The 22047-nt window shown below is 52.1% G+C and overlaps 2 protein-coding genes and 1 long non-coding RNA gene across 9 annotated transcripts; 1 reads left to right on the plus strand and 2 right to left on the minus strand.

Moving 5' to 3' along the window:
* Positions 1–711: 711 nt before the first annotated feature.
* Positions 712–2205, minus strand: LOC131590522 (uncharacterized). Its single transcript, XR_009280107.1, has 3 exons — positions 1138–2205; positions 879–1042; positions 712–795 (listed from the first exon to the last, which is right to left on the minus strand). It is a non-coding gene; the product is annotated as an uncharacterized LOC131590522 (long non-coding RNA).
* A 7191-nt stretch (positions 2206–9396) lies between these two features.
* Positions 9397–14952, minus strand: POLR3C (RNA polymerase III subunit C). 4 transcript variants are annotated; one of them, XM_058860538.1, is made up of 16 exons: positions 14817–14952; positions 14418–14582; positions 13740–13995; positions 13214–13399; positions 13022–13113; positions 12658–12762; positions 12490–12582; positions 12335–12415; positions 11659–11710; positions 11516–11576; positions 11285–11435; positions 10941–11042; positions 10432–10481; positions 10199–10348; positions 9993–10119; positions 9397–9690 (listed from the first exon to the last, which is right to left on the minus strand). In XM_058860538.1, the coding sequence occupies exons 2-15, from the start codon at positions 14562–14564 to the stop codon at positions 10038–10040; spliced, it is 1608 nt and encodes a 535-aa protein (XP_058716521.1). In that variant the 5' UTR covers positions 14565–14582; positions 14817–14952; the 3' UTR covers positions 9397–9690; positions 9993–10037. The 4 variants fall into 4 exon arrangements, with proteins under 4 accessions (XP_058716521.1, XP_058716520.1, XP_058716522.1 ...); XM_058860537.1 differs by having other exon boundaries at positions 9397–9876; XM_058860539.1 differs by having other exon boundaries at positions 9397–10119; positions 13740–13965.
* Positions 14822–22018, plus strand: RNF115 (ring finger protein 115). 4 transcript variants are annotated; one of them, XM_058860541.1, is made up of 9 exons: positions 14822–15187; positions 17562–17620; positions 17856–17907; positions 18279–18484; positions 19058–19129; positions 19224–19296; positions 19374–19467; positions 20740–20855; positions 20926–22018. In XM_058860541.1, the coding sequence occupies exons 1-9, from the start codon at positions 14849–14851 to the stop codon at positions 21034–21036; spliced, it is 1122 nt and encodes a 373-aa protein (XP_058716524.1). In that variant the 5' UTR covers positions 14822–14848; the 3' UTR covers positions 21037–22018. The 4 variants fall into 4 exon arrangements, with proteins under 4 accessions (XP_058716524.1, XP_058716527.1, XP_058716525.1 ...); XM_058860544.1 differs by having other exon boundaries at positions 20949–22018; XM_058860542.1 differs by having other exon boundaries at positions 19386–19467.
* The last annotated feature ends 29 nt before the right edge of the window (positions 22019–22047 follow it).

Here is a 22047-nt window from a genome sequence, read left to right on the forward strand (position 1 = left end):
GACGGATGCCCGAGAATTTTAGGGCCACAGTCCTCTACCTATCTTTGTGTTTCTTCAAGACCTAAGCCGCAACAATGGATCCTCACGGCGCACGGCTGTTGACACAGCTCGGAACAAGACCTCTAAAAGACATCCGATCGGATGCTTTCCAAAACAGATGCAATTCCAAGGCCTCTGCGAGCTCCTGAGGCAAAGCTTCGATGGCATCGGGCTGAAGAGCCCAGAGATCGGAGATGGTACGAGCGACGCCGGGGTTTCTGGTAAGCCCCCGGAAGAAATAAGGCGAGGCACATACAACAGGAGAGGCACAAAAGACACAGAAGGCACGACGGACAAGTGATACAACACGCCCCGGGACTGCTCTGTCCTGCGCACCTCAGCACTGTGAACAAATGTCAGGCTCTCCCTTCACGTGGCCTAAGGGGCCACAGCCTGGACCTCCCCATCCCCAAAGCTGACTTAAAAATCCCAGGTCCAGAGTCCCGACCCGGCACCCCACTTTCAGCCCCTCTGCAATTCATAGCCTTCGACTTAGCTCTCGGATGCCCGGCGGGGAGGATCCACGTGGAGCGCCAAGGAAGGCTGCCTCGCCGTCTGGGAAGTTCCTGCCATTGCCAGGCTGCTGTCTTCTGGGTCAGCTACAATAAATAAAACACAAAATCAGCGGCTGATCTTTGCAGGGCATCAGCCAAAACCCGACAATTCCGCGACTCACGGTTTCCTGCGAACGGCCGCGTCCTGAGGCCGCGCCCTTCATCCACACCGGGAGCCAGACGCCGTCGTCGCAGGGTGCGCCTGAGTTAAGAGAAGACAAAGTGATGTGGCATTGCTGAAACTGAAAGGGACCCTCGCTCCTCCTCCCGACATCCCCAACTCACGGCAACCCCTCGGCCCGTTCCTGAAGGCCACCCACACGGCCCCTTTACGTGGAAAAGGCTTCGTCCCACAGTCCCCGTAACGCTTCCGCAGGGCTCACGGGAGCGGCGAAGCAGCTGTGCCGGCCGGTTGACGAGGGTGTCTCGACGAAACGTGACTGGACCGCCTGAAGCACGCGAACGAGAAGGGATACTTGGCATTGCACCGGAAACTGAGAGCCCAGCGATAACAACAGTGTTCCCTCCACCGGTCAATGCTCACCTTGCCCGCTTCGCCTTGACCGCTGCTAGCCGGCTTCACTTCCTAAAAATAAAGACAAAGAGGAGACCTGTAACACAGTGACCGGTTCCAGTTGCCCCGCAAAGACAAACATTGACTTACCTTCTCGGGGGAACCCCCTTACCCTGGATGGGGCGCTCTGCCACCGATTTCATCCGTCCGCATCTGAAAGAAAGCTGAGACAAAAGTCAAAGTGCTGCAGGGTAACTTTACAGCTCCACACATCTTGTGTCCATCTAGGAACACCCGCTAGACTCCAACTACACCCTACATCACAAATTTCAAATTACAGGGGCCTGGGACTTGGCTGCAGGCTGGGCAGGGCTGGGCAGCCAGGCTGGGCAGCAGGACAGAGCAGCTCCGGGACAACTACACCCAGACACCCGTGACACACAAGACAACAGACGAGGGGACACAACGGGGAGACAAAACTCTGGGCCACAAGAATGGCCACAAGGACCGAGAGAACGCGGAACGAGATGAGCCGGGTGAGAATGAAGGCGAGCTGATGAAGCTCGCAGAACCCGGGAGGAAGAAGATGCTGACGGAATGACGAACTCCAGCAACTGCCAAGACGGATGCCCGAGAATTTTAGGGCCACAGTCCTCTACCTATCTTTGTGTTTCTTCAAGACCTAAGCCGCAACAATGGATCCTCACGGCGCACGGCTGTTGACACAGCTCAGAACAAGACCTCTAAAAGACATCCGATCGGATGCTTTTCAAGAGAGACGCGATTCCAAGGCCTCTGCGAGCTCCTGAGGCAAAACTTCGATGGCATCGGGCCGAGGAGCCCAGAGATCAGATGCAAGGAGTGACGCCGGGGTTTCTGGTTAGCCCCCAGAAGAAATAAGGCGAGGCACATACAACAGGAGAGGCACAAAAGACACAGAAGGCACAATGGACAAGTGATACAATTCACCCTGGGGCTGCTCTGTCCTGTGGACCTCAGCACTGTGAACAAAAATGAGGCTCTCCCTACATGGGGCCTAAGGGGGCACAGCCTGGACCTCCCCGTCCCCAAAGCTGACTCAAAAATCCCAGGTCACGAGTCCCGAGCCGGCACCCCGCTTTTAGCCCCTCTGCAATTTGTAGCCTTCGACTCAGCTCTCGGATGCCCGGCGGGGAGGATCCACGCGAGGACGCCCAGGAAGGCCGCTGCGCTATCCGGGAAGTTCCTGCCATCGCCTGGATGTCGTCTCCTCATCAGCTACAATCTAGAAGACCAAATATCAATGCAGGATCTTAGCGGCACATCTGTGAAAACCCAGCACTTACCTTCTCTAGAGAATGCCCAGGTTCATGGGCAGCAGATGTCACCCCACAGGGAGGCAGAGGCTTGCTTCACAGCAGTATTGGCTGACAGCCAAATTACCACCACCTCAAGGAGGGGAGGAAGACTCTCCAGTCAGTGAGGGACAGGGAGCCCAGGGTACCCCAAGGATGGAAACCCCAGCTTATATGACAGCAGTAGGCCCTAGCACGCACTATCTCTTCCTGGCTGGCCCTAGCACCAGGGGTACTGCCTGCAGCTCTCGGGGGTTCTGGCACTCTGCTGCTTTAGGGTTCCTGCCTGCAGCTGTCTCAGGGAAACGGGAGCGCTGTTAGGGCTGCTGTTTAGGGTTTGAATAGTCCTGTACTCTACCTTATATCCCAACCTGTACCCCTTTTATTTTCACTGTTTGTCTCCAGCTCTCGACCTCTGAAGCCCTCCCTCAACCTCTCTGTGTCACTGCCAAGCTCCCCCGCTGAACCCTACAAACTTAGTTAGAACCCTACGCTTGCAACCGGGGATGCTCCTTATCCATAGGCCCCAAGAGATGTCCATTAGCCCGGACCAGGCAATCCACAGTTGCTCCCTACCCTACCTAAGTTTGGCCCTGAGACAGGGCAGAGGCTGACAGAGCCGAACTCTTTGCGGAGGCTAGGCACGAAGCCCTGCCAACCGCCGCCTCGAGGAGGGGTGGGAGCAATCCCCGGCTGCGGAGGGACCGAGAGCCCAGGGTGGGGCGGGGCGGGAAACCCCCTGTTTCCCCAACCCTACGGATCGTCCCCCCACTATCTCCTGGCTGGCCCTAGCACCAGGGGTACTGTCTGCAGTACCAGGGGTTCTGGCACTCTGCTGCTTTAGGGTTCCTGCCTGCAGCTGTCTCAGGGAAACGGGAGCGCTGTTAGGGCTGCTGTTTAGGGTTTGGGGTGGGGTGCACCTGAACTCCACCTTACCTATACCCCTTCTTTTCACTGTTTCCTCAGCCTTTTTTTTTCTTGGAATTCTTGTGACAGATTGAGGGCACCGGGGAGGGACTGCCAAGACGAAATCAAAAGGGAAAAGGAGAAAGATCACCCCTGCAAATCCACACCGGCTCAGCTGTTCAGGTGCTGCTTCCTGGCAAAAAGCTTTGTCCATCACCACCTCCTTTAAGCGGTGCTCCGGATCCAAGTGCATCCAGGTGCTCCCCCAGACCCTATGAGATGCTCTCACCGTCACGCCATCAGATGTCACTGGGAGCCCACCGGAAACTCCTCTCCTCCGGCAAATCCATGCCAACGTTGATTTGCCACTCGTATTTGGCCCTGTAATAATGGCAAAATTGTTGCCCTCCGTCAGGTACGTGTTGTTAGACACAGGTTTTTCCACAGCCATCTTTTCAAGAACGGGGTGCCATCCCTGCTTGATTGCTAAATTATCAATAAATTCTGGAAAACCTAAATGAGAAAAAGAATCTAGAAGACTGATGAGTTAATATGGGAACCTTTACATCATTAAACTAATAGGTTTTGAAATAAAGTGAATTCTTCCAGTCCAACTGCAAAAATCCCATTCCTAAAAATGAAATAACCAAAAAACAAACAGCATCAAATTCCCACCAATATCATCAATAAAATCACAGTACCTCCACCAGCCAAGGGAAAAAAATCTTAACCTAGAAAAAACCCAAACCACCTCAAAAAGATTCAACACTGAAACACAACGCATCCTAACACCTCAACTACTTATACTGAAGTAAACTTTCAAAACAAATATTCCCTCTGTCCACACCACCAATACCAGATAAAACCAATCAAGTACTCTATCACAGCACCCCCGAATCAAAAATCTAAATTGCCCTAAATTTTTTTAATTTAATCACAAATTAACCCCAAAATAAAAACTTTAATCTTGCTAACAAAGAAAACCCCAAAACTTGTAACACAAACAAAACCCACACCGTACAACCAACTACCAGCAAAACAGATGCTATGCTCTTTCACTAACAGTTCTTATAACATCAGCAAAGTTAAACATAAATAAAAAGCAACCCTATTGAACTCCACACAACAAATCACACCAACTATTAAAAAATAATCAAACTAACTCACTAAACTCAAGACCATTCAACTAACCCTAAACATTAGTAAAAAAAACCCAAAGCTCTACATTTATAGTAATACATAAATAATTACCAATAATTTATAAAAAAATTTAATAGCTAATTAAGAACATAAAAAAACCAAACTACTAAAAAGTTAAAAAATACCACCCACAAAAATATACCTATAAAAATCCACCATATAAATGCCTGTCCCCAGAAAGGAAACGAAGAAACGCCACAACAGAAAGAAATCCAAACTTATCATCGACACCTAAACTAAAAAAGACAACATTGAATAAAGAGAACATATGTTATTACACAGAACTACAGACAAAATAAAATTATACCATCAATTACTAAAAATCACCTTAAAACCACTCAATAAAAAACTTTCAAAAATTGAAAACTGCATCTAACAAAAGCCACCTAATTAACACCCGAAACTCCCCTAACCAAACAAACCCTACCCCATCTGAACCCCTACATACAATAGAGAACTAAAATCCCAATAATACCTATCAAAATCTATTTTAATTGATTCTACCTAAAATACAAACAAACCCATTCATAAAATCATCTTTATTCAGAAACGAAATTTCACATAGTATACAACATAAAAAAATAAAGCAACACACTGTGTACCACCAAAAAAAACTAATATTGAATAAAAACCACATATAAATACCTCTGCTTACTAAATATTACAACCGCTATTTATATTTATCTGTATTTCTATAAAAGTATATCTAAAATTAAAAAGCATTAATTTAATCATTAAGACAAAGATATACAATAAAAAATAAAATGTCCTAAAATTCCATTATATTGTATCCCCACCATCTGCTTTATGCCCAAACATAAATTCTGTAACTTCAAAACTAAGAAAGAAAAAAATTCTTTGAACACACAATCTACATACAGTACTAATACAGCCTCACACAAATTCTCTCTCAAATCTATTGTCTAACAAAGGCAACAAGAAATCCATTTTTTTACTTTTTTAAAATAACTTCTCAGTGATTAGTGAATACAAAATAATTGCCAAAACCGTAACAACTTCTTCTAAAACTATTCAGCTTTACTCCGATCCAAAAACCCGAGCTACCGCCAAAACACCCCACGGCTCAAAAGGATCCACGCCGCAGCCCAACTCCAAAAACATCCAAACCACACGTGCAGAAAAACCCTTCTAAATCTCCTGCTCTTTTCTCCACAACAAAACGATTATAATTTCGTTATTCTTCCTTTTTTTTCCTCTTACCTACGCCCTACTTATTAAAATAACCTTTTTTTTTCAATTTTCCTCAAAAGAAATTTCCTTTAGAATCAAAAAACGGACTGAAACCTGCCTTCTATTAAGAAACACATTCATTTTAAAACGTTTCCTCCCAGTTTGTCTCAAACCTTTCTAAGGTTTGGATCCCGTTCCAGTGCACCAGAACCAAATCAACCTGCTCTGGCTCTGGAAACATCAGCGACACCAAACCCAGAGCACGAAGCACCTCGCCGCTCCTACCCCGCTGTCCCTCGGCCCTGCTCTCTCGCGTCCTACGCTGCAGAGCGCTGGGAGCCAGGTTCAGCCCCGAGAATTGTCGCATCCATTTCCTCGGACATTCCAGCTTCCACGGGGATATTGCGGGGACCCCCTGCATTCCATTCCCTAGTACAGCCGCAAGACAAAGTTCTCCCCCAGCCCGCGTCTCCAGAAAATCGTGTACAAGCCTTAAACAAGCTCCGAGGTTTGAGAAATACGGCCTGCCCAAAAAGCCCAACTCTGCATCCAGAGGAAATGAACATCACAAACAGATTCATGCACACTAGATGCACGGGACGCTGTCAGCTTGGACCTGCAATTAACTCGGCAATGGAAAAACCTGAGCTCGAAGCCCTCATGTGGGAGTGCAAAAGGTATTGGACACAGTTTCTAGAAGGCGCCACATCGTTATTTAAAGGCGCGGCTCGGCTAAAGAGCAACACCGACAAAGCCCCCACACAAAAAGGCCGGAAGGTCGGGCTTTTCCCCCTCCCCTCCTCCCAGCGGCTTTTGCCAGCGCACTCTGAACCTGACGAGCCACGAGTGTTCCCCAGCGGCCCTCGCCGGGACTCGCTCCCGGGCTGGCGCCGCTCCAGGTGCGGGGGGACCGGGGGAGCCACGCGAGCCCCGGCAGCGGCGGCACTCGGCACCCAGGGGCGGCCCCGCGCTCCTGCCCCCGGACGGACCGGGGCTCCCGGCAGGAAAGCGGCTCCTCCGGCGGGCGGGGGCGGCCCCGGCCCCGGGAGAGCCCGGCCCGCCCAGCGGCACCGGGACCGGCCCGAAGGGGCCCCGGCGGTGCCCGAGCCCCGCGCCCGGAGCGGCCGGGACGGACACAGCTCCGCGCCGCGGCTCCCGCCTGCCGGCCCGGCAGAGCTCGCCTCGCCTCCGCACGGCTCTGTCGCTCCCCGGCAAGATGAAATCAAAAAGGAAAAGGAGAAAAGTCCCCCCTGCAAACCCGCACTGGCTTACTTGCTCCGATGCTGCTTCCAGACACAAAGGTTTGTCCCTCGGCACCTCCTTTAAGCAATGCTCCGTGTCCAAGTGCATCCAGTTGTTCTCCCAGACCCTACGAGATGCTCCCGGTATCGTTCTATGAGACACCCCCGGGGAGCCCACCGTAAACCCCTCTTCTCCAACTGCTCCGTGCCCAAGTGAACTGAGGGAAACCCTCCCCCTAAAACAGCCCCGGGCAGGACCCACCCGCTCCTCATCAACCTCACTGCTCACACCTGGGGCTGCTCTGTCCCCTCATCAACCTCACCGCTCACACCTGGGGCTGCTCTGAGCCCTCATCAACCTCACCGCTCACACCTGGGGCTGCTCTGAGCCCTCATCGACCTCACAGTTCACTTTGTGCTGTTGCCACTCTAAGAGTGAGGGGAGGGGCAAAAGGAACTTGTTGCTCATTCCCTGGACAGCTCATTGTCTGCACCTGACACACTGGGGCACCAGGCTTTCCTTGCTATGGATGAGGACAACTCTCCTCCTCCAGGTGCCCAAGGCCGAAAATGGAATTCCACCTCCACAATTCCATGTGTTTGAGTTTCATAATTCCCAATGTAATTCTCTATGGATCATAAGACATCACCTCTAATTTTTCCTCTAGAATCGCTGCTGACGTGCCTTTCTGTGGAAGGGTTTGACACATCGATGCAGCATTCAGGGGCTTGTTTATGGCTTATCCCGACGAGCACAAAGGAAATCCAAACACCCATAATTACAGGGAAATATGGATAAAGTTTATAAATACTCCTCTTCCCTGCAACTCCCTGGCATTGACCTCCAACTTTTGACCCTTCACCTTTGACCCTGACCCTTGACCTTTTACTCTTAACCTCTGAATTTTGACCTTTGACTCTTGACTTTAGCTCTCTGAAGTTTGATTCCCTGAGAATTGACCTTGAACCACACAACTTTGGAAAATTAACCCATAACATTGGACCTTGGACCCTTTACTCTTGATCTTTGAACCCTGACCATTCACATGTGACCCTTGAAGTTTGAATCCCTGACTTTTCACTTTAACCATTGACCCCTGATCGCTGAGCTTTTGCCCTTGACCTCAGCCCTTTGACCCTGCCCCAACATCAATATCACTGACCTCCAGTGATTTCAGCATATGAATGCTACCGTAGTTATCTCACCCAGCAGTGTCAATCCAATGATCTGTCTCTATCCCAGCCCCACAGTGATTATAGCTCCAGACCTAGTGACCCCTTCCCTGACCCAGTCCCTTCTGGAAGACGCTCAGAACCCTCGGGATGGATCCAGCACCTTCTGGAAGACGCTCAGCACCCTCGGGACGGATCCAGCGCCTTCTGGAAGGCGCTCAGCATCCCTCGAGACGGATCCAGCGCCTTCTGGAAGGCGCTCAGGACCCTCGGCATGGATAGAGGACCTGCTGGAAGGCGCTCAGGACCCTCGGGATACCACCAGCCTCAGTGTGCAAATGAGGTGAAAAGGAGCCCCTAGATCAAGCGGAGCAGATGAAAGACAGACAAAAGAGCCTCATAACTGAACTGACAGAGAGACCAGGATGTTCCTAGCCTCGACTCAGAGTCCGCGCCATCATCAGGGAAGAGCTTGACTGGGATGACACCCCTACACAAACAAGCCACGAGGGGTCTTCCACGGATTCCCGTGAGGATGGAAGCCCCGGGCCTGCCGAGGGGACAGGACCGGAACACCTCCTTCCTGGTGACCTCGTGGGAGCAGTGGTAGCGTGCGCAGCCCCCCGAGCCCCCACCCCAGAGCTGATATCTTCATAAAGGCACAAAAAGGACTCAGGCGTCCTGCCCATTCATTTCATTACCTGATTGTCACCTGACGGGAAAGGGGAGAAATCTAAACCTGTCGAGAGACAAACAAAAAACCCCAAAATTCAGCTTCTCCAAACAGAAGAGAATTTCTGTTTCTTTTGAAACTAAGGAGCTCACAGGCAAAGGTAGGGGGATAGGAATAACAGTACTTTACTAGCATGTATAACCAACGCAAACAAACCACAATAACCGTGGCATTAATAACAAAACAGAAACAGGGACCCTGTGACAGCCTTCTCAGCTGAGACAGGAAAGGATGGAGGAGAGGCTGTGCTTCACAAAGACCCTGAAAGACCAACTGAATTTCCTGAGATAACACACAGTGCTGCCAGGACACCTCAGCACGATTTTCCAGTGACAGTCCAGGCTGCTGGGCAGAGGTGCAGTCCACCAAAAATGAGCTACAGGGCCCATGAGGAGAGAAGAGGAAGATGGGGGCAGCTTGGAGGGGGTGTAGTAAGAAAGCAGAAGCCTCGGAGTAGGCCAGAGTAAGAAAATGAGGGGCAGGGAACAGGACAACATAGTAAACACACTGGTTTTATTTCTTTCATATAGGTACTCTTTTATTACATTTTTCAAGCCTTCAATGGTTTAATCTGTATGTACAAGTTATATTTGTATGTGCTGATGTCATGTGAGTTATGGCATATAATCTTGAGTGTGGTACCATGAGTTTCTTCCAGAGCCACCATCCTGAATGTGATGGCACATAACTAACCTTAAACTTGGCCAAAATCTGGATTCCACCTCCAAAACTCAACACATTCAAAGATTGCTCCCAGATGAAAGCTGCCAGGACAGACAGGTCATGCCAGGGACAGTGTCACTGTCTGTCAGTCATGGGAGACAAGACCGGTTTTGAGGGACACAAGAACAGTTCTGTGTGTCTCCCATGTCCTGTGTGTGTCCCCATGTGTCCTGCATCCTCGGTGTGTCCATATAATGTGTCTGTCTTGTGCGTCCATGTCCCCTGTGTCTTGCGTCCCCACGCCTGTCTGTCCCTGCATCCTGTGTCACTGTGTCCAGTTGACATGCAGGTGCATTAGCAACTGCTGCTTTATTCTCCTCAGCAGCACAAGCGCTGTGGGCAGAGGCATCTGATCCCCGTCCCCATTCACGTCCCCATCCGTACCCCTGTCCTTGTCTGTGTCCGTGTCCTTGTTCCCGTCCTGTTCCCTCATGGCCTCTTCGTGGTGCTCTCAATGAATGACTCCAGCACAAAGATGGTCTCATCCACCTGGTTCTCACTGGCATCAATCCTGGGGGACAGACAGTGATGGGCAGCCCCCCACAGGGTCCCCAACTCCCATCTCTATCCCCGTTTCCATCCCCCCTTACTTGTTGACGTTGTGTTTTAGGGTCTCAAGCTGCTGCCGCTCGGGACCTGTGATCATCTCCTCGACCTCGTGCAGCTGCGCCGCCTCAGCGCCCGTGGCCTGCATGGAGGCCAGGATGGCCTCCACACGCTGGGACTTCTCTAGGAGCCTCCTAGGAGGGAACGTGGACTCATGGACATGGCAGTGGAGGATCTGGACCCACCACACCAGGCCGCCCCCAGCCAGAGCACTCACTTGTTCTCCCGCATCTCATGCTGCCTTCGTTCCATCAGGTTAGCCACGCTCTGGGAAAGAAAAGGGTGAGTACCTAGCACGGGTGTGTTGGGGAGCCCCAATATGAAGAACCCCGTGGGGGAACATGAGCACGGTCACTGCCACCCTTGTGGCACCACAAGGGAGGGGGCCGTGACACTTGGATCCCGGAGTAGGAAGGAGCTCTGGAGGGAAAAGAACCAGGTGAGCCCCTAGCCCAGGTGTACTAGGGGGCACCGAGGGACCCTACGCTCCCAAAAACCCAGCGGGAGGACACACGGAGGACAGTGCTGCTGCTGCCATCCCTGTGGCACCAGGAAGGAGGGGGCTGTGACACCTGGACACGGCACTTCCAGGACTAGGGGCTGCAACGGTTCCCTGGAGCAGGAGCTGGCGGCAGGGCCTGGATTCCCCGGGAATTACTACGTGAGTAGACCAGGATCTGTGACACTTGGGGCACTGTGACACTTGGGCAGGCCCTTGGGATTCACCTTGTAGCATCTGTGAAGCAGCATCCGAGCAGCAGCCATCACATTCACCGTGTACAGGTAAAAGGTGCGGGATGGAGCGTGGTCCGGAGTCTTGGGAATCTCCTGGGCAGGGGCAGACACGGTGGGGAGTATCCCCTTCCCCAGAGGTGTCCCTGTGTTCCTTCCCCCATAGAATTCCCCCTCTCCAAAAGGTTCCCCATGCCCAGATTCCAGTTGGGATCACTTGGAAGTGCCCAGAAGTGCCCATCGCCTGGACAGCTGTTACACCTGGGGAATGTCTGGGATCCCAGAGCTCCGACACCGGTGGGGACACCGAGGTCTCCAGGATCCTGGAGATCCCTCACCTGCAAGGACACCAGGTTCTCTGAGAGCATCCTGTAGAGCATGTCCTTGGCTTCCTTGGCTGGGATCATGGCAAAATCCTCCACCTGCTTCTGCTCCAGGTGCTTCTTGCGCAGGAGCAGGCGGAATATCCTGGCGCAGCGGGAGCCAAACCTGTGAAGGAGGGGTGGGATAAGGGAGGGATGTGGGAAGGAGCTGGGGGAAACCCTGGAGACTCCGGGTCCCCACGTCACCTCTCCTCCACAATGGACTCCAGCGTGGCTGTGGCCAGGGACACCAGAGCCTTGTGCAGGTCTGTAGGGGCTGAGGTCAAGGACATTTCTGGAGCTTGTGAATGTTTCTGGCCTGGGAATGCCAAATTCCCCTCAAAGGATACTGACGGTGTAGGTGCCCCCACCGCTGTCCCCCGACTTCCCCACAAATTCCAGCTGCAGGGAGAGACAACGGGGAAAAGTTCAGGACACCCCGTGAAGGAAGGAAAATACGGATTTTTTTTCCTTAAAATCCGGAGTGGGAAGACTAAGAAGATGTTAAGGAGAAAAGATCTGGGACTTTAACAGCCTAAAAACATTGGCCAGGTCTTAATGACACTTCCAGGGGCTTTTAAGTATCTTTAATATCTCTTAAATATCTTTAGTGTCAGAACTTTAGGTAGCTTTAATGACTTTGACATAACTTCAGTATTTTTAAAATAACTTCGGGATCTTTTAGTACCTGCGATATATTTTACATTATCTCTCCAGTACCGTTAATAACTTATGTATCTGTTAAATAACTTGAGTATTCTTAAATAACTTCGGCATCTGTTAAGTATCTTCAGTGTCTGTAAAATAACTTTCATACCTGATAAATAATTTCAATATCTGTTTAATATCTTTGCTATCTGTTCAATAACGTAAAAAACCTTCGGTATCTGTTAAAAACCTTCCTTAACTCTCAGTAAAACGTGTTCCACCCTCAGACAGACAAATAACCAAGGAATCATTGAATCAACGGAGACTGGAAAAACCCTGGGATCTCCCCGGTGCTGTGTCCAGTGTCCCCGAGCTCACCGGGTCATCGGCCAGGAGTGCCAGGTACTGGTCCAACACCTGCTTCCCAATGTTGTACCCAGATGGAAGAGATCGGAATATCTACGGCGGAAAAAACAGGGAACATCAAGGGATTCCAAGAGGTACCGGCTTCCCAGGGGCTTCCAAGGACCCACCTCATTGGAGGAGAGGGGCTGTGTGTGGGATGCACCCGAGGCTGTGGTCACCTCGCTCATGCGCAGCATCGTCCGCACCACCTCGCTGCTGGTCTGTATTGGGAAAACCAGGAATCGGAACGGGAAAAGCTCGGTTCCAGAGTGGGAACGCAGGTGGGAGCCACAGACCTGGTCCATGCGGCTGGCCACGGCGCTGACCAAAGCCTGGTCACGGAAGTGCTGGTGAAAGCGCTCCAGGTTGACTTGCCAGTAAATGCCATCATCTGGGGGAGTCTGACATGGGACAAGGACGAAAAGTGAGGGCAAAGGGGGCAAGAAAACAGAAGAAAATGGGGAAGGAAACTAATGAACAGGAGACACAAAACTGAGGGATGCGAGCCAGAAAAATGAGGGAAAAGAGCCACAAAAAGTGAGGAAAAGGGAACCACCTGGTTTCCCCAGAACATGTTTGGGAATATGGATACCAGTCTTCCCGTGTCCCAGTTCTTAGGCCAGAGTACTGAGGGCACCGTCACTCCAGCATTCCCAGTACCTCTGAGCTTCCTCCGTCCTGCTTCTGTCTTTTGGTTTTGTGCTCCCCCTCCTCCTCCTCCTCGTCACACGAGTGTCTCCGCTTCCCTTTCCCTGTCAACCGAGACACTATTTCCCATCAAATCCGTGACTGCGGCCTCAACGCGTGGCTGAGTGCTGCCTGAGGCCTTCCCCAAATCCCAAGGGCTCTCACCAACAAGGCTGAGCCGAGGCACGATGTACATGTCCTTCTCGTCAATAGCCAGGGCGGGTGCAGAGTGCGGCAGTGCCTTGGCACTCCGGGGGCTTTCTGGGACTATCGGGCACCTCTGGATGAAGTGGGTATCTGCCAGGCGCACAAATGTGCTGGACACTTCTGTGTAATCCATGGTTTTCCCATCTAGGTGGGGGGAGAGACACAGTGGATGGATCTGGAATGTTCCTGAGGCTTCAGCAAATGTGGTCATGCCATCCTCATTGCCAGGACTGTGAATACCCCACAGATCCTTTGGGACCACATTCACAAACCCAACCCCAAATCTCTGTTTTTTAAGAAGCTTCCCATCCTCCGTGGTCTCAGTTAGCCTGTCCGAGACCAGGTCCTGGATGTTCCTGAGGCTCAGGAGTACACGGTGACACCACGGCCACCATCACAGTCTGACTGTGAATAGCCTATGGTGCCTCCGGTCCCGTTCACCGACTAAACCCGCTCCCAGAACCCTTTTTTTTTTCCTTCCCACCTTCCATGGTTTCAGTGAGGCGATCAGCGACCCTGGCAACGGCGCAGCTCATGGGAAGGTGCCCGTGGAGCAGAAGTTCCTCCACCAGCAGCTCCCCTGGGTCCCCATAAAGCGTCTTGGCTGTGTAGATATAGCGGGGGTAGCGCAGGATCCGCAGGATGCGCTCGCTCCTTGCCTCATATTCCACGGATCCCCGGGGCTGCACCTCGTACCGTACCAGGTTGTGCTGGATTAGGACACAAAGGGCCTTTTTCACCTGTGGGAGAGAGTGGGAGGGCTGGACTCTGCCTTTTAATGGTAATGGCCCCATCCCAGTCTTCCCGGGTGTTCCCTCCCTGCCCAGCATCTTCCCTAGGGAGAATCAGAATTTCCCTGCTTTGCTTCAAAGATCAGTTTTTCAGGGAAATACAAGCCACCTGTTACATTAAAATCTTTCTTCCTGGTTTATTAAAAATTCCTTGTCCTTTGCCAGGTTTTCCCACCAATCTTGTCCCTGCTCCTAGACTCTATTCCTGCCTTTGCTCACTACAGAGCATTAGTGTTCCTCCTTCTTCCTCACAAATTAGTTTTTTCAGAGACACACGGACCTCCCACTCCTGATTTATTTATTTAAAAATTCCTTGTCCTTCTCCAGGGTTTCCTCTCGGTCTCCCCTCCTGGACCCCTCCCATGCCGTACCTGATCCGGGAGCAGCCCCGTGTCCCCCACCAGGAGCCGCAGCGGCCGCGGTCCCGTCCGGAGCAGGGAGTTCCCGACTTTTTCCACGATCTCCCCGAAGTGCTCCTGGAGCAGGAGGGAGCAGAGCCGTAGCTCTGCCTGCGTCATCCCAGCGGCTCAGGAATCCTAGGAACGGAGCGGGGGGAAAGAACAGCTGAGTGGACGGAGAGGGGACGGATGCTGACCGTGTTGCAGGGGTCCTGTATCCCCTGCCGGGGGAGGATCAGCCCTGTCACAGGAGTCCTCGTGTTCCCCCAGGTGAGATTGACCTCGCCGTGCCCTCCCGCGAGTGGGACTCCCCCGCCCGGGTGGGACCCCCCGCCCCGTCAGGGGTCCCGGTGCTCCCCCCCCGGGTCTCACCACCAAGCCTGGCCTAGGCCGTCGCCGCCGCCATGACGACGGCCACGTCCGGTGTCCTCTTCCTGTCCCGCCACTTCCGCTGCCGCCACCCCGTTCCCCATTGGGAGCTTAGGCACTGCCTTACACCAGGGGGGGCGCAGGCCGCTCCCCGCCCCGGGGGGCCGCTCCATCCCGTTCGTCCGCGCTTTCCAGAGCGGGCGCGGAGCAGACGAGCTCGCCGGAAGCGAGGGGCCTCTCTGGGCCGCGCTCGCTGCCCTGGGAGGAGTGACGGCAACGGCGGCAGTGGGGGGAAGATGGCGGAGGCGGCGGCGGTGCCGCAGCACCGTTTTTTTTGCCACAGCTGCAAGGGCGAGGTCAGCCCCAAGCTGCCGGTGAGCCCCGGGCAGGGAGGGTCGGAGAGGGGGAGCTCTGAGCTTCCGGTGAACACGGGGCGGGGAGGGCCCGGGCGGGGAGCCCCGAGCTGCCGGTGAGCCCCGGGCGGGTGTAGGGGCAGCGCTGATACCCCAGTCGCTCCCTGTGTCCCCTGAGGAAGGGGTGACCTTCAGCCCCCGAAGTTGTTCCCACATGGAACGGTTCTCAGACTGGAAAAGGACTGGGGGAATCTTCTGTTCCTCATGGAAGGTGATCATCCCATTCCCATCCCACTCCATGAGCAGCCCTTGCAGCGTCTGCTCGTCCGACAGGATGGGCGTTCTCCATCTACTCCTAAATTATCCCAGTTCCTATTCCTTGGAACTGGGAGCATCCCAAATTTTTCTTTATGCCACGCTGGAGGATCCATTTTTCCCTCTAGTATTCCCAAACCCACTTTTTAAAAGGAAACATTGTCCAACTCCCACTCCAACTTCTCCATCCCCAAAAACTGGGCTTTCCTGGTTCCTCCATCACCTTCCTTGTTTATCCTGGGAGGAAACCTCCAGCTCCCGGGGAAGCACCGGGGAAACACCTGAAATTTAATTTCCTGGCATCCTCCACCGGGTCTTGCTCCAGTTCCCCTTTCGGGAGCCTCCCAGGCACCTGGCAGAGGGGAGACCTGGCCCTGTGGCTCTGCCGATGGACCCCAGTGAGGGCTGCTCCCCGCGGATTTGTCCTTGGAGAATCCAAATCCAAAACACCTTTTTGGGCCATAATTCCCTGGTTTGGGTCATTGAGAGGGATTGGGAATTAGGGATGAGGGCATGGAAAAGGAGGCATTGCCAAGCAGTACTTCTCCTGCATCTCTCAACACCAGAAGTGGAGATGTTGGGTTGGAGAATCCCAATCCTCCGGGAAGTCATCTGGAGACTTTCTAAGGAGACACTTCCCCAACCACATGGTATAAGGAGGGTCTGGACACATGAAAATCCCTGTGGATTGAGAAGTGGAACCTTGGAGGTGCCAGGGAGATAATTTTTTCTCTTGCTTTCCAAGTGAGGAATGTGGGGATATCGGAAGGGATGTGGAATTCCACAAGGTATCGATCCAATGCTAGGGTGCAGAAGCCGAGGTATTCTGAGTGGAGACCGGCGAAAGGGAGAAATTTAAGTTGGGTTACAGCTATGGATGAGCTGGTGAATGGAGCAAGAGCCAAGGAAAACTTCTGCACGGTCCCATTTGTTCCACACACCTTTCTTTGGGGTTCCATTTGCAACTCTCTGTAATTTTTGGGTGGGGATCGCCTGGAAAACCACCTGATCCAACTTTTCTGTCCAGATTTGGGATCAAGTCCAGGCTGGATGTGGATGTGCCATACAGCTCCAGCTGCCTCAGGAATGGTCTGAGCGCAAAGCAAATACTCATGGTGGGATTCTGGTTTGTTTTCCTTCTGGAAATCACAGACCACCAGGCTGGAAGGGAGTCAGAGCCATGGGATGCCACCGGATTACTTGGAAAATCTTTTCATGGCTTGATCCCACTAGGGAATGAGATCCCTGTGCAGATCCCAGGTCACGAGCACCCAGGAGGCTCCGGGATCATCCACTGCATCCCTAAACATCCCAGAGAAAGCAGGGAGCTCATTCCAAGGCTCTGCAGGATCCCGCACACCGTCTGTTCCCGTTTCCCTTCTCTCTCCTTCCAGAGCTGTTTTTCCCAAATGCTATTTTTATCTTTCTCTAGCTACTGGGTGGGAAGCTGAGTTCCCATATGGACTCCAACAGAAAAAATATTCCAAAGCTTCCAGGAATGCATCAGCATCCCACCTGCTGCTGGTGATGGTCTGACCCAAGATTTGGATGAAGTTCCCACAAAATCCACACCGAAGGTGTGGGGAGCATTCCGTGTGTTGTGGAATAGGATGCAGGATTTTCAGGGGCCTGGGAAGCATGGATGAGGGGAAGAATTTTCTAATCCAGGGGGACCGATTGGTTCAGGATGAAGATCTCACAAAAATTGGTGCTCAAAGTGTAGGATTTGGGAAGGCTCTGACTGCGGGACGGGAAGATCCGTGAGAGAGGTTCTGCGGAGTCTTTTTGGTTTTTCCATGGTTTTCTCCAAATCAAAGCCAATCTGCAGCTCTGGGACAAAACTCTGGGGATGGGAACAGGGAAAATTTTTCTTCTTTGAAGGAATTATTTTCCATGCCTCTGCAATTCCCACCAGCGACTCTTTTGCTTGCTGGTGCCCAAATTCCATGGGATTTGGATTTTGTTAGACTGTTGTTAGGAGCTGCTTGGGATCTAGAATCGGGAATCCTCCTGAAGGGAGATTTTTCTTTAGAATTCCAAATATTTTGAGTCTAATCCCAGATTCCTTTTGTCTTTCCAGGAATATACCTGCCCCCGCTGTGAGTCCGGCTTCATCGAGGAAGTCACTGATGATTCCAGGTACCAGAGAACCCAGGGATATCCAATGTCCAGGCACGTGGAGAGACAATTTCACTATTTTTGGTGTTTGGGTTTTTTTTTTGTTTGTTTGTTTGTTTTCTTCTTTTTTTTACCCTTTTTGGTCCTTTTTTATTTTTACCCCTTTTGAGGGAATTTCAGGAAACAAAAGGAGGATTTGGGAAGCACGGGGGGATTCTGGGAATGGGTCCTGCCCTCACTCTCCTCTTTTTCCCAGTTTTTTCGATGGCAACGCCCTGGACGACAGCCCCTCCTCACAGTTCGCAGAGGTGAGCTTTCCTTCTTTTCCTGTAGCGTTTTCCCCGGCAGCTCCTTTTCCTGAGAGTTTTGAGTGATCTGATCCCGTGGATTTGGGAGTATTCCTCCTCAAATTCCAGCCATTGAAGAGAGGGAGAAGCCAACCCCACAGCTTCCAGATTTACTGGGGTCTGTGCGGAGTGGGGAGTTGCACTGAGGTTGTTGCATTAGATCTGGATCCACTCGGGCTATAATTAAGCCTTTCTGCCAGACTTTTCCCCGGGATACACGACAGCTATGGGAACGTGCTCCAGCGAAGTGGACTCCGCTGCCTCCGCGTCCCGCAGGGATGAGCGCCAGAGCTAAGTGGGGATCGTGTCTCCTGTCTTCCCCTTCTCCGCAGCTTTGGGACCACTTGGACCACACGGTCTTCTTCCCGGATTTCCGGCCATTCCTGAACAACGGCTCCCTGGATCCAGAGAGCCGGGACGTGGAGAGGGGCCCCCCAGCCGAACTCTGGGGCCCCAGTCGCCCCCCACGGCTGCCGATGCCTCGGAGGTACCGTTCCCGTGGCAGCTCCCGACCAGATCGCTCGCCTGCCATTGAGGGGTGAGATTTTGGGGAGAAACCTGCGAAAATGACTTTCTGTCGGCACCCTTAGCACAATTCTGGTTCATTTTCCGTGTCCTGCTGCCTGGAACGCAGGGCATTCTCAGCACTCGCATCCCAGGATGAGCTCTCATCCCTAATTCCTTTGTGCTCTCCCTCCATTTTGGAGGTTTATCCAGGAAATTTTCAGCTGTGAGCCCTGTATCCATGGGGAAAGGATTCCCTGTTTTACTGCCTATTCCTTCTGCCACTATTTATTTATTTAGCTTGTTATTTCCGTGTTTTTCCTTGGTTTTCCGTGTCCCGGTACCAACTCTTCCGTTGGAACTCGAGTCATTCCCACTTCTCCCACCCTGGGATGAGCTCATATCCCTGATTACTTGCTGCTGTCTCTCTCTGTTTTGGAGCTTTATCCAGGGATTTTCAGTCATGAGCCATGCAGCCAGGCATCCAAAGAGCAGGAATTCCTGGTTTACCTGCCCATCCTTTCTTCCACCATTTATTTACTTACTTAACTTGTTCTTCCCATGTTTTTCCTTCCCATGTTTTTCCTTCCCATGCCTCCTTTTTCAGGATAATCCAGCAGATCTTTGCTGGGTTTTTTGCCAACTCAGCTGTTCCTGGCTCCCAACATCCTTTTTCCTGGTGAGTAGCTCAGATCCCACCAGTAATTACCAGTAACCCGGCACCTAGGGCTGGTTTGGGATTGGAGGGAATTCCTGGACTCTCCCATTGGCAGGAGCGGGATGCTGCACTCCAATCCTGGGGATTATGCGTGGGGACAGAGCGGCCTTGACGCCATCGTCACCCAGGTGAGGGGCACCTGTACCAGGGTCAGATCCCATCGCAGATCCCTGCTCCTGAGCACAGAATTTTTCCCTCTCTACAGCTCCTGGGACAGCTGGAAAACACGGGACCACCGCCAGCAGACAAGGAGAAGATCTCGTCGCTCCCAACAGTGCCAGTGACGCAGGAACAAGTCGGTGGGTGACTCCATCCCTGGATCCGATGGCATTTGTGTTGGCATCGGGGTGTTTGACATCCTGAGCTCCCCCAGTACCGCTTTGTTCCCTGTGGAATTGGGCTGGAAACGATCGGCTCCCGAGCTTTGCTGCTGCCATCTCTGGTGTTCATTTTTCCCGGGAATCTTGGAGCGCCACCGTTCTCCAGAGTGCACGGAGAGTCCTAGAATATGCTGTTCTGACTTCTCATTCCACAGTGGTTTTCCTATCCCAAATCCCTGTTTGTGCTCTCGACTCATCCCTTCTTCCCTTTCAGGATGGCTCTTGACATATTCTGCTCTGGAAATGTCATGGAAAACTGCCAGCAGGGGCCTGGGCATGTCTTGGAACAATCCGGGCTTTGCAATTAAAAATCCCATGAATTTTTCACCCCAAGGATCCCTCCCCCTCCCAGCTGCTCAGTTACCAGAACCCTCCTCCTCCATTATGGTTAAACTAGACAGTTCTACGCAGGATATTTTTAGCCCGTGGTTTTACGTATCCCTCTGCCCTCCTCTTCTCTGGGAAGCCAAGGACTAGCTGAAATTCCATGTGTCTGAGCCCACGGGGCCCAAAAAGGCTAGGAATCGTGAAATCTTGGAATATCCAAGTTGGAAGGGAAACCTGGGATTGCTGAAGGAGCTCGGCTCCTGGCAATGTCTATGTCAGCATCACGAGCTTGGAACAGGGGGAGAGGGAGTGAGATTTCAGCCACCTCCCGTCGCTGGTGACGCACAGCTTGGGGATCGTCGAGCCATATTCCAGGCTGGGAAGTTGTGGTGGGCAACCAAACATCCTGACTTTGATTTTTGTTTGTTGATGGTGATGTACAGAGAATATCAGGAATTCCTTATAGTCCCTGGGAGTTGTGTGTGGATGGGTGGATCCCAGCTGGTGGAGCTCAGAGCTCATGTTCCCAGCGGGAATTCTTCATTCCCATGATGCTCCATCCCCTGTGGATTGTATCCTAGCTTGCAGATCCTGATGCTTATGTGTCTAGTGGGATTTCATTGATCCCTGCGTGCTCCATCCCCAGAGGATTTAGTATGGATGGATGGGTCCTGGCTTGTTTCTGGCAGGAATTCTTTTATCCCTGGGTGTTTTCATCTCCGGCAGACATAAATGACCTGTAAATTCTGTTCCTGGTGGGATCCTTTTGGACACCCCATTCCCAGTAGACCCTACTCAAGTGACTCCCAAATACCAGAGCCTTCATTCCTGTTCCCCTAACCTGCGATTACCTGTTTTCTGCAGACACGGGGCTGGAATGCCCGGTGTGCAAGGAGGATTATGCCGTGGCGGAGCAGGTCCGGCAGCTCCCCTGCAACCACGTCTTCCACAGCAGCTGCATCGTGCCCTGGCTGGAGCTGGTAAGATCCCAGAAAACCCATGTATCCCACAGGATAATCCCCCAGGATAACGGCTCTGTGTTCCCCACAGCACGATACGTGTCCCGTCTGCAGGAAGAGCCTAAAGGGTGAAGATTCCACCCGGCAAATGCCGAATCCTGATGCTTCCGACAGCCCTGTGCAGGAGCGATGGACTTTCTGATCCTTCTGAAAGGTTCTGGAGTGCTCCAGAGGGTTCTGGAGGCCGGAGCATCCCCGCTCGAGGTGTACATTATCTGAGAATTCCAACAAACCCCCCCAAGTAGCAGGAATTAGGGGGCTCACCCTGTGGGATTACAGCACCAAGCGCTCTTCTCCCAGGAATTTATCCTTCTGCTCCATGGAATTGCCGCGTTAGTCCTAAATTGGGAATTTTGGAAGTGATTTGATTTCATTTTGTATCGGAAAAGGTTTTTTTCCAGTGGGGCCCAGTCCGGAGAGGGGTTCCGAGTCCCTCATAGCCTTCTCTGGAAAAAGGTTGGGATAAAAAGGGGATTTTTTGGATCTTCCTGCACTCTGGGAGATTGGAATTGTATCCACGAGAGATTTTATCGCCCTGTTTTGGATGGAATCCTTGGCATCTATAAAATCATGGCAGGTGGAAGAAGGAAGGGTCTGGAGCCCTTCCTTAGGGAGGTTGGACCCTCGGGAGCCCCTGTGGTCCTGGAAGAGGTCTGGGAATGCTGTGGTATCAGGAATGTGCTGAGCAGGATTTTGGCTCGTCCTGAAATATTCTTGGGGTTGATTCAGGTTTTTCTGACCCTTTTCCACATGCCTGTGGCCCCAGATGTGTCCAAACCCCACTCTGCCCCCACAGGTCATTCCAGGCAGGAATTACGGACCACTCCCTTGGGAATGCCCCTGCCCTCCCCTATATAAGTTAAGGAAACTCATTATTTTTGCTGATTATTCAGTTGTTTTGAGAATTTTTTCCCATTTCTGTGACTCTTTTCCAGGTCTGAATCCTGGGAGCTATCCTTGTACTCGTGGTATCCACTGACTGCCCTAGGGGGACATTGTGACCCAATGCATCCCTTGTTGGGGGGACAGTCCCAAACCCCTTGGGCTCAGTGGTTCCACATCCACATGGATTTAATTCCTGATTTTCTTTGCTCTTCCGTCCAATAAAGGCCTTTCTCAATGAACTCCAAGTCATCCTTGGAGCTGGGAAAGG

Source organism: Poecile atricapillus, chromosome 33 (genome assembly GCF_030490865.1).
Source record: "Poecile atricapillus isolate bPoeAtr1 chromosome 33, bPoeAtr1.hap1, whole genome shotgun sequence".
In the NCBI taxonomy this organism is placed as follows: domain Eukaryota; kingdom Metazoa; phylum Chordata; class Aves; order Passeriformes; family Paridae; genus Poecile; species Poecile atricapillus.

What these genes read in the sequence shown, in the direction of transcription:
- POLR3C (XM_058860538.1), bottom strand. Translation starts at nt 14,564, where the DNA reads ATGACGCAGGCAGAGCTACGGCTCTGCTCCCTCCTGCTCCAGGAGCAC. An exon ending in CCTCACTGAAACCATGGAAG is followed by an intron (nt 13,400 to 13,739) that starts GTGGGAAGGAAA and finishes CCCCCCACCTAG; the next exon opens with ATGGGAAAACCATGGATTAC. An exon ending in TGCTTCACAGATGCTACAAG is followed by an intron (nt 10,482 to 10,940) that starts GTGAATCCCAAG and finishes TTTCTTTCCCAG; the next exon opens with AGCGTGGCTAACCTGATGGA.
- RNF115 (XM_058860541.1), top strand. Translation starts at nt 14,849, where the DNA reads ATGACGACGGCCACGTCCGGTGTCCTCTTCCTGTCCCGCCACTTCCGC. An exon ending in CCTCCTCACAGTTCGCAGAG is followed by an intron (nt 17,908 to 18,278) that starts GTGAGCTTTCCT and finishes CCTTCTCCGCAG; the next exon opens with CTTTGGGACCACTTGGACCA. An exon ending in TCGTGCCCTGGCTGGAGCTG is followed by an intron (nt 20,856 to 20,925) that starts GTAAGATCCCAG and finishes TGTTCCCCACAG; the next exon opens with CACGATACGTGTCCCGTCTG.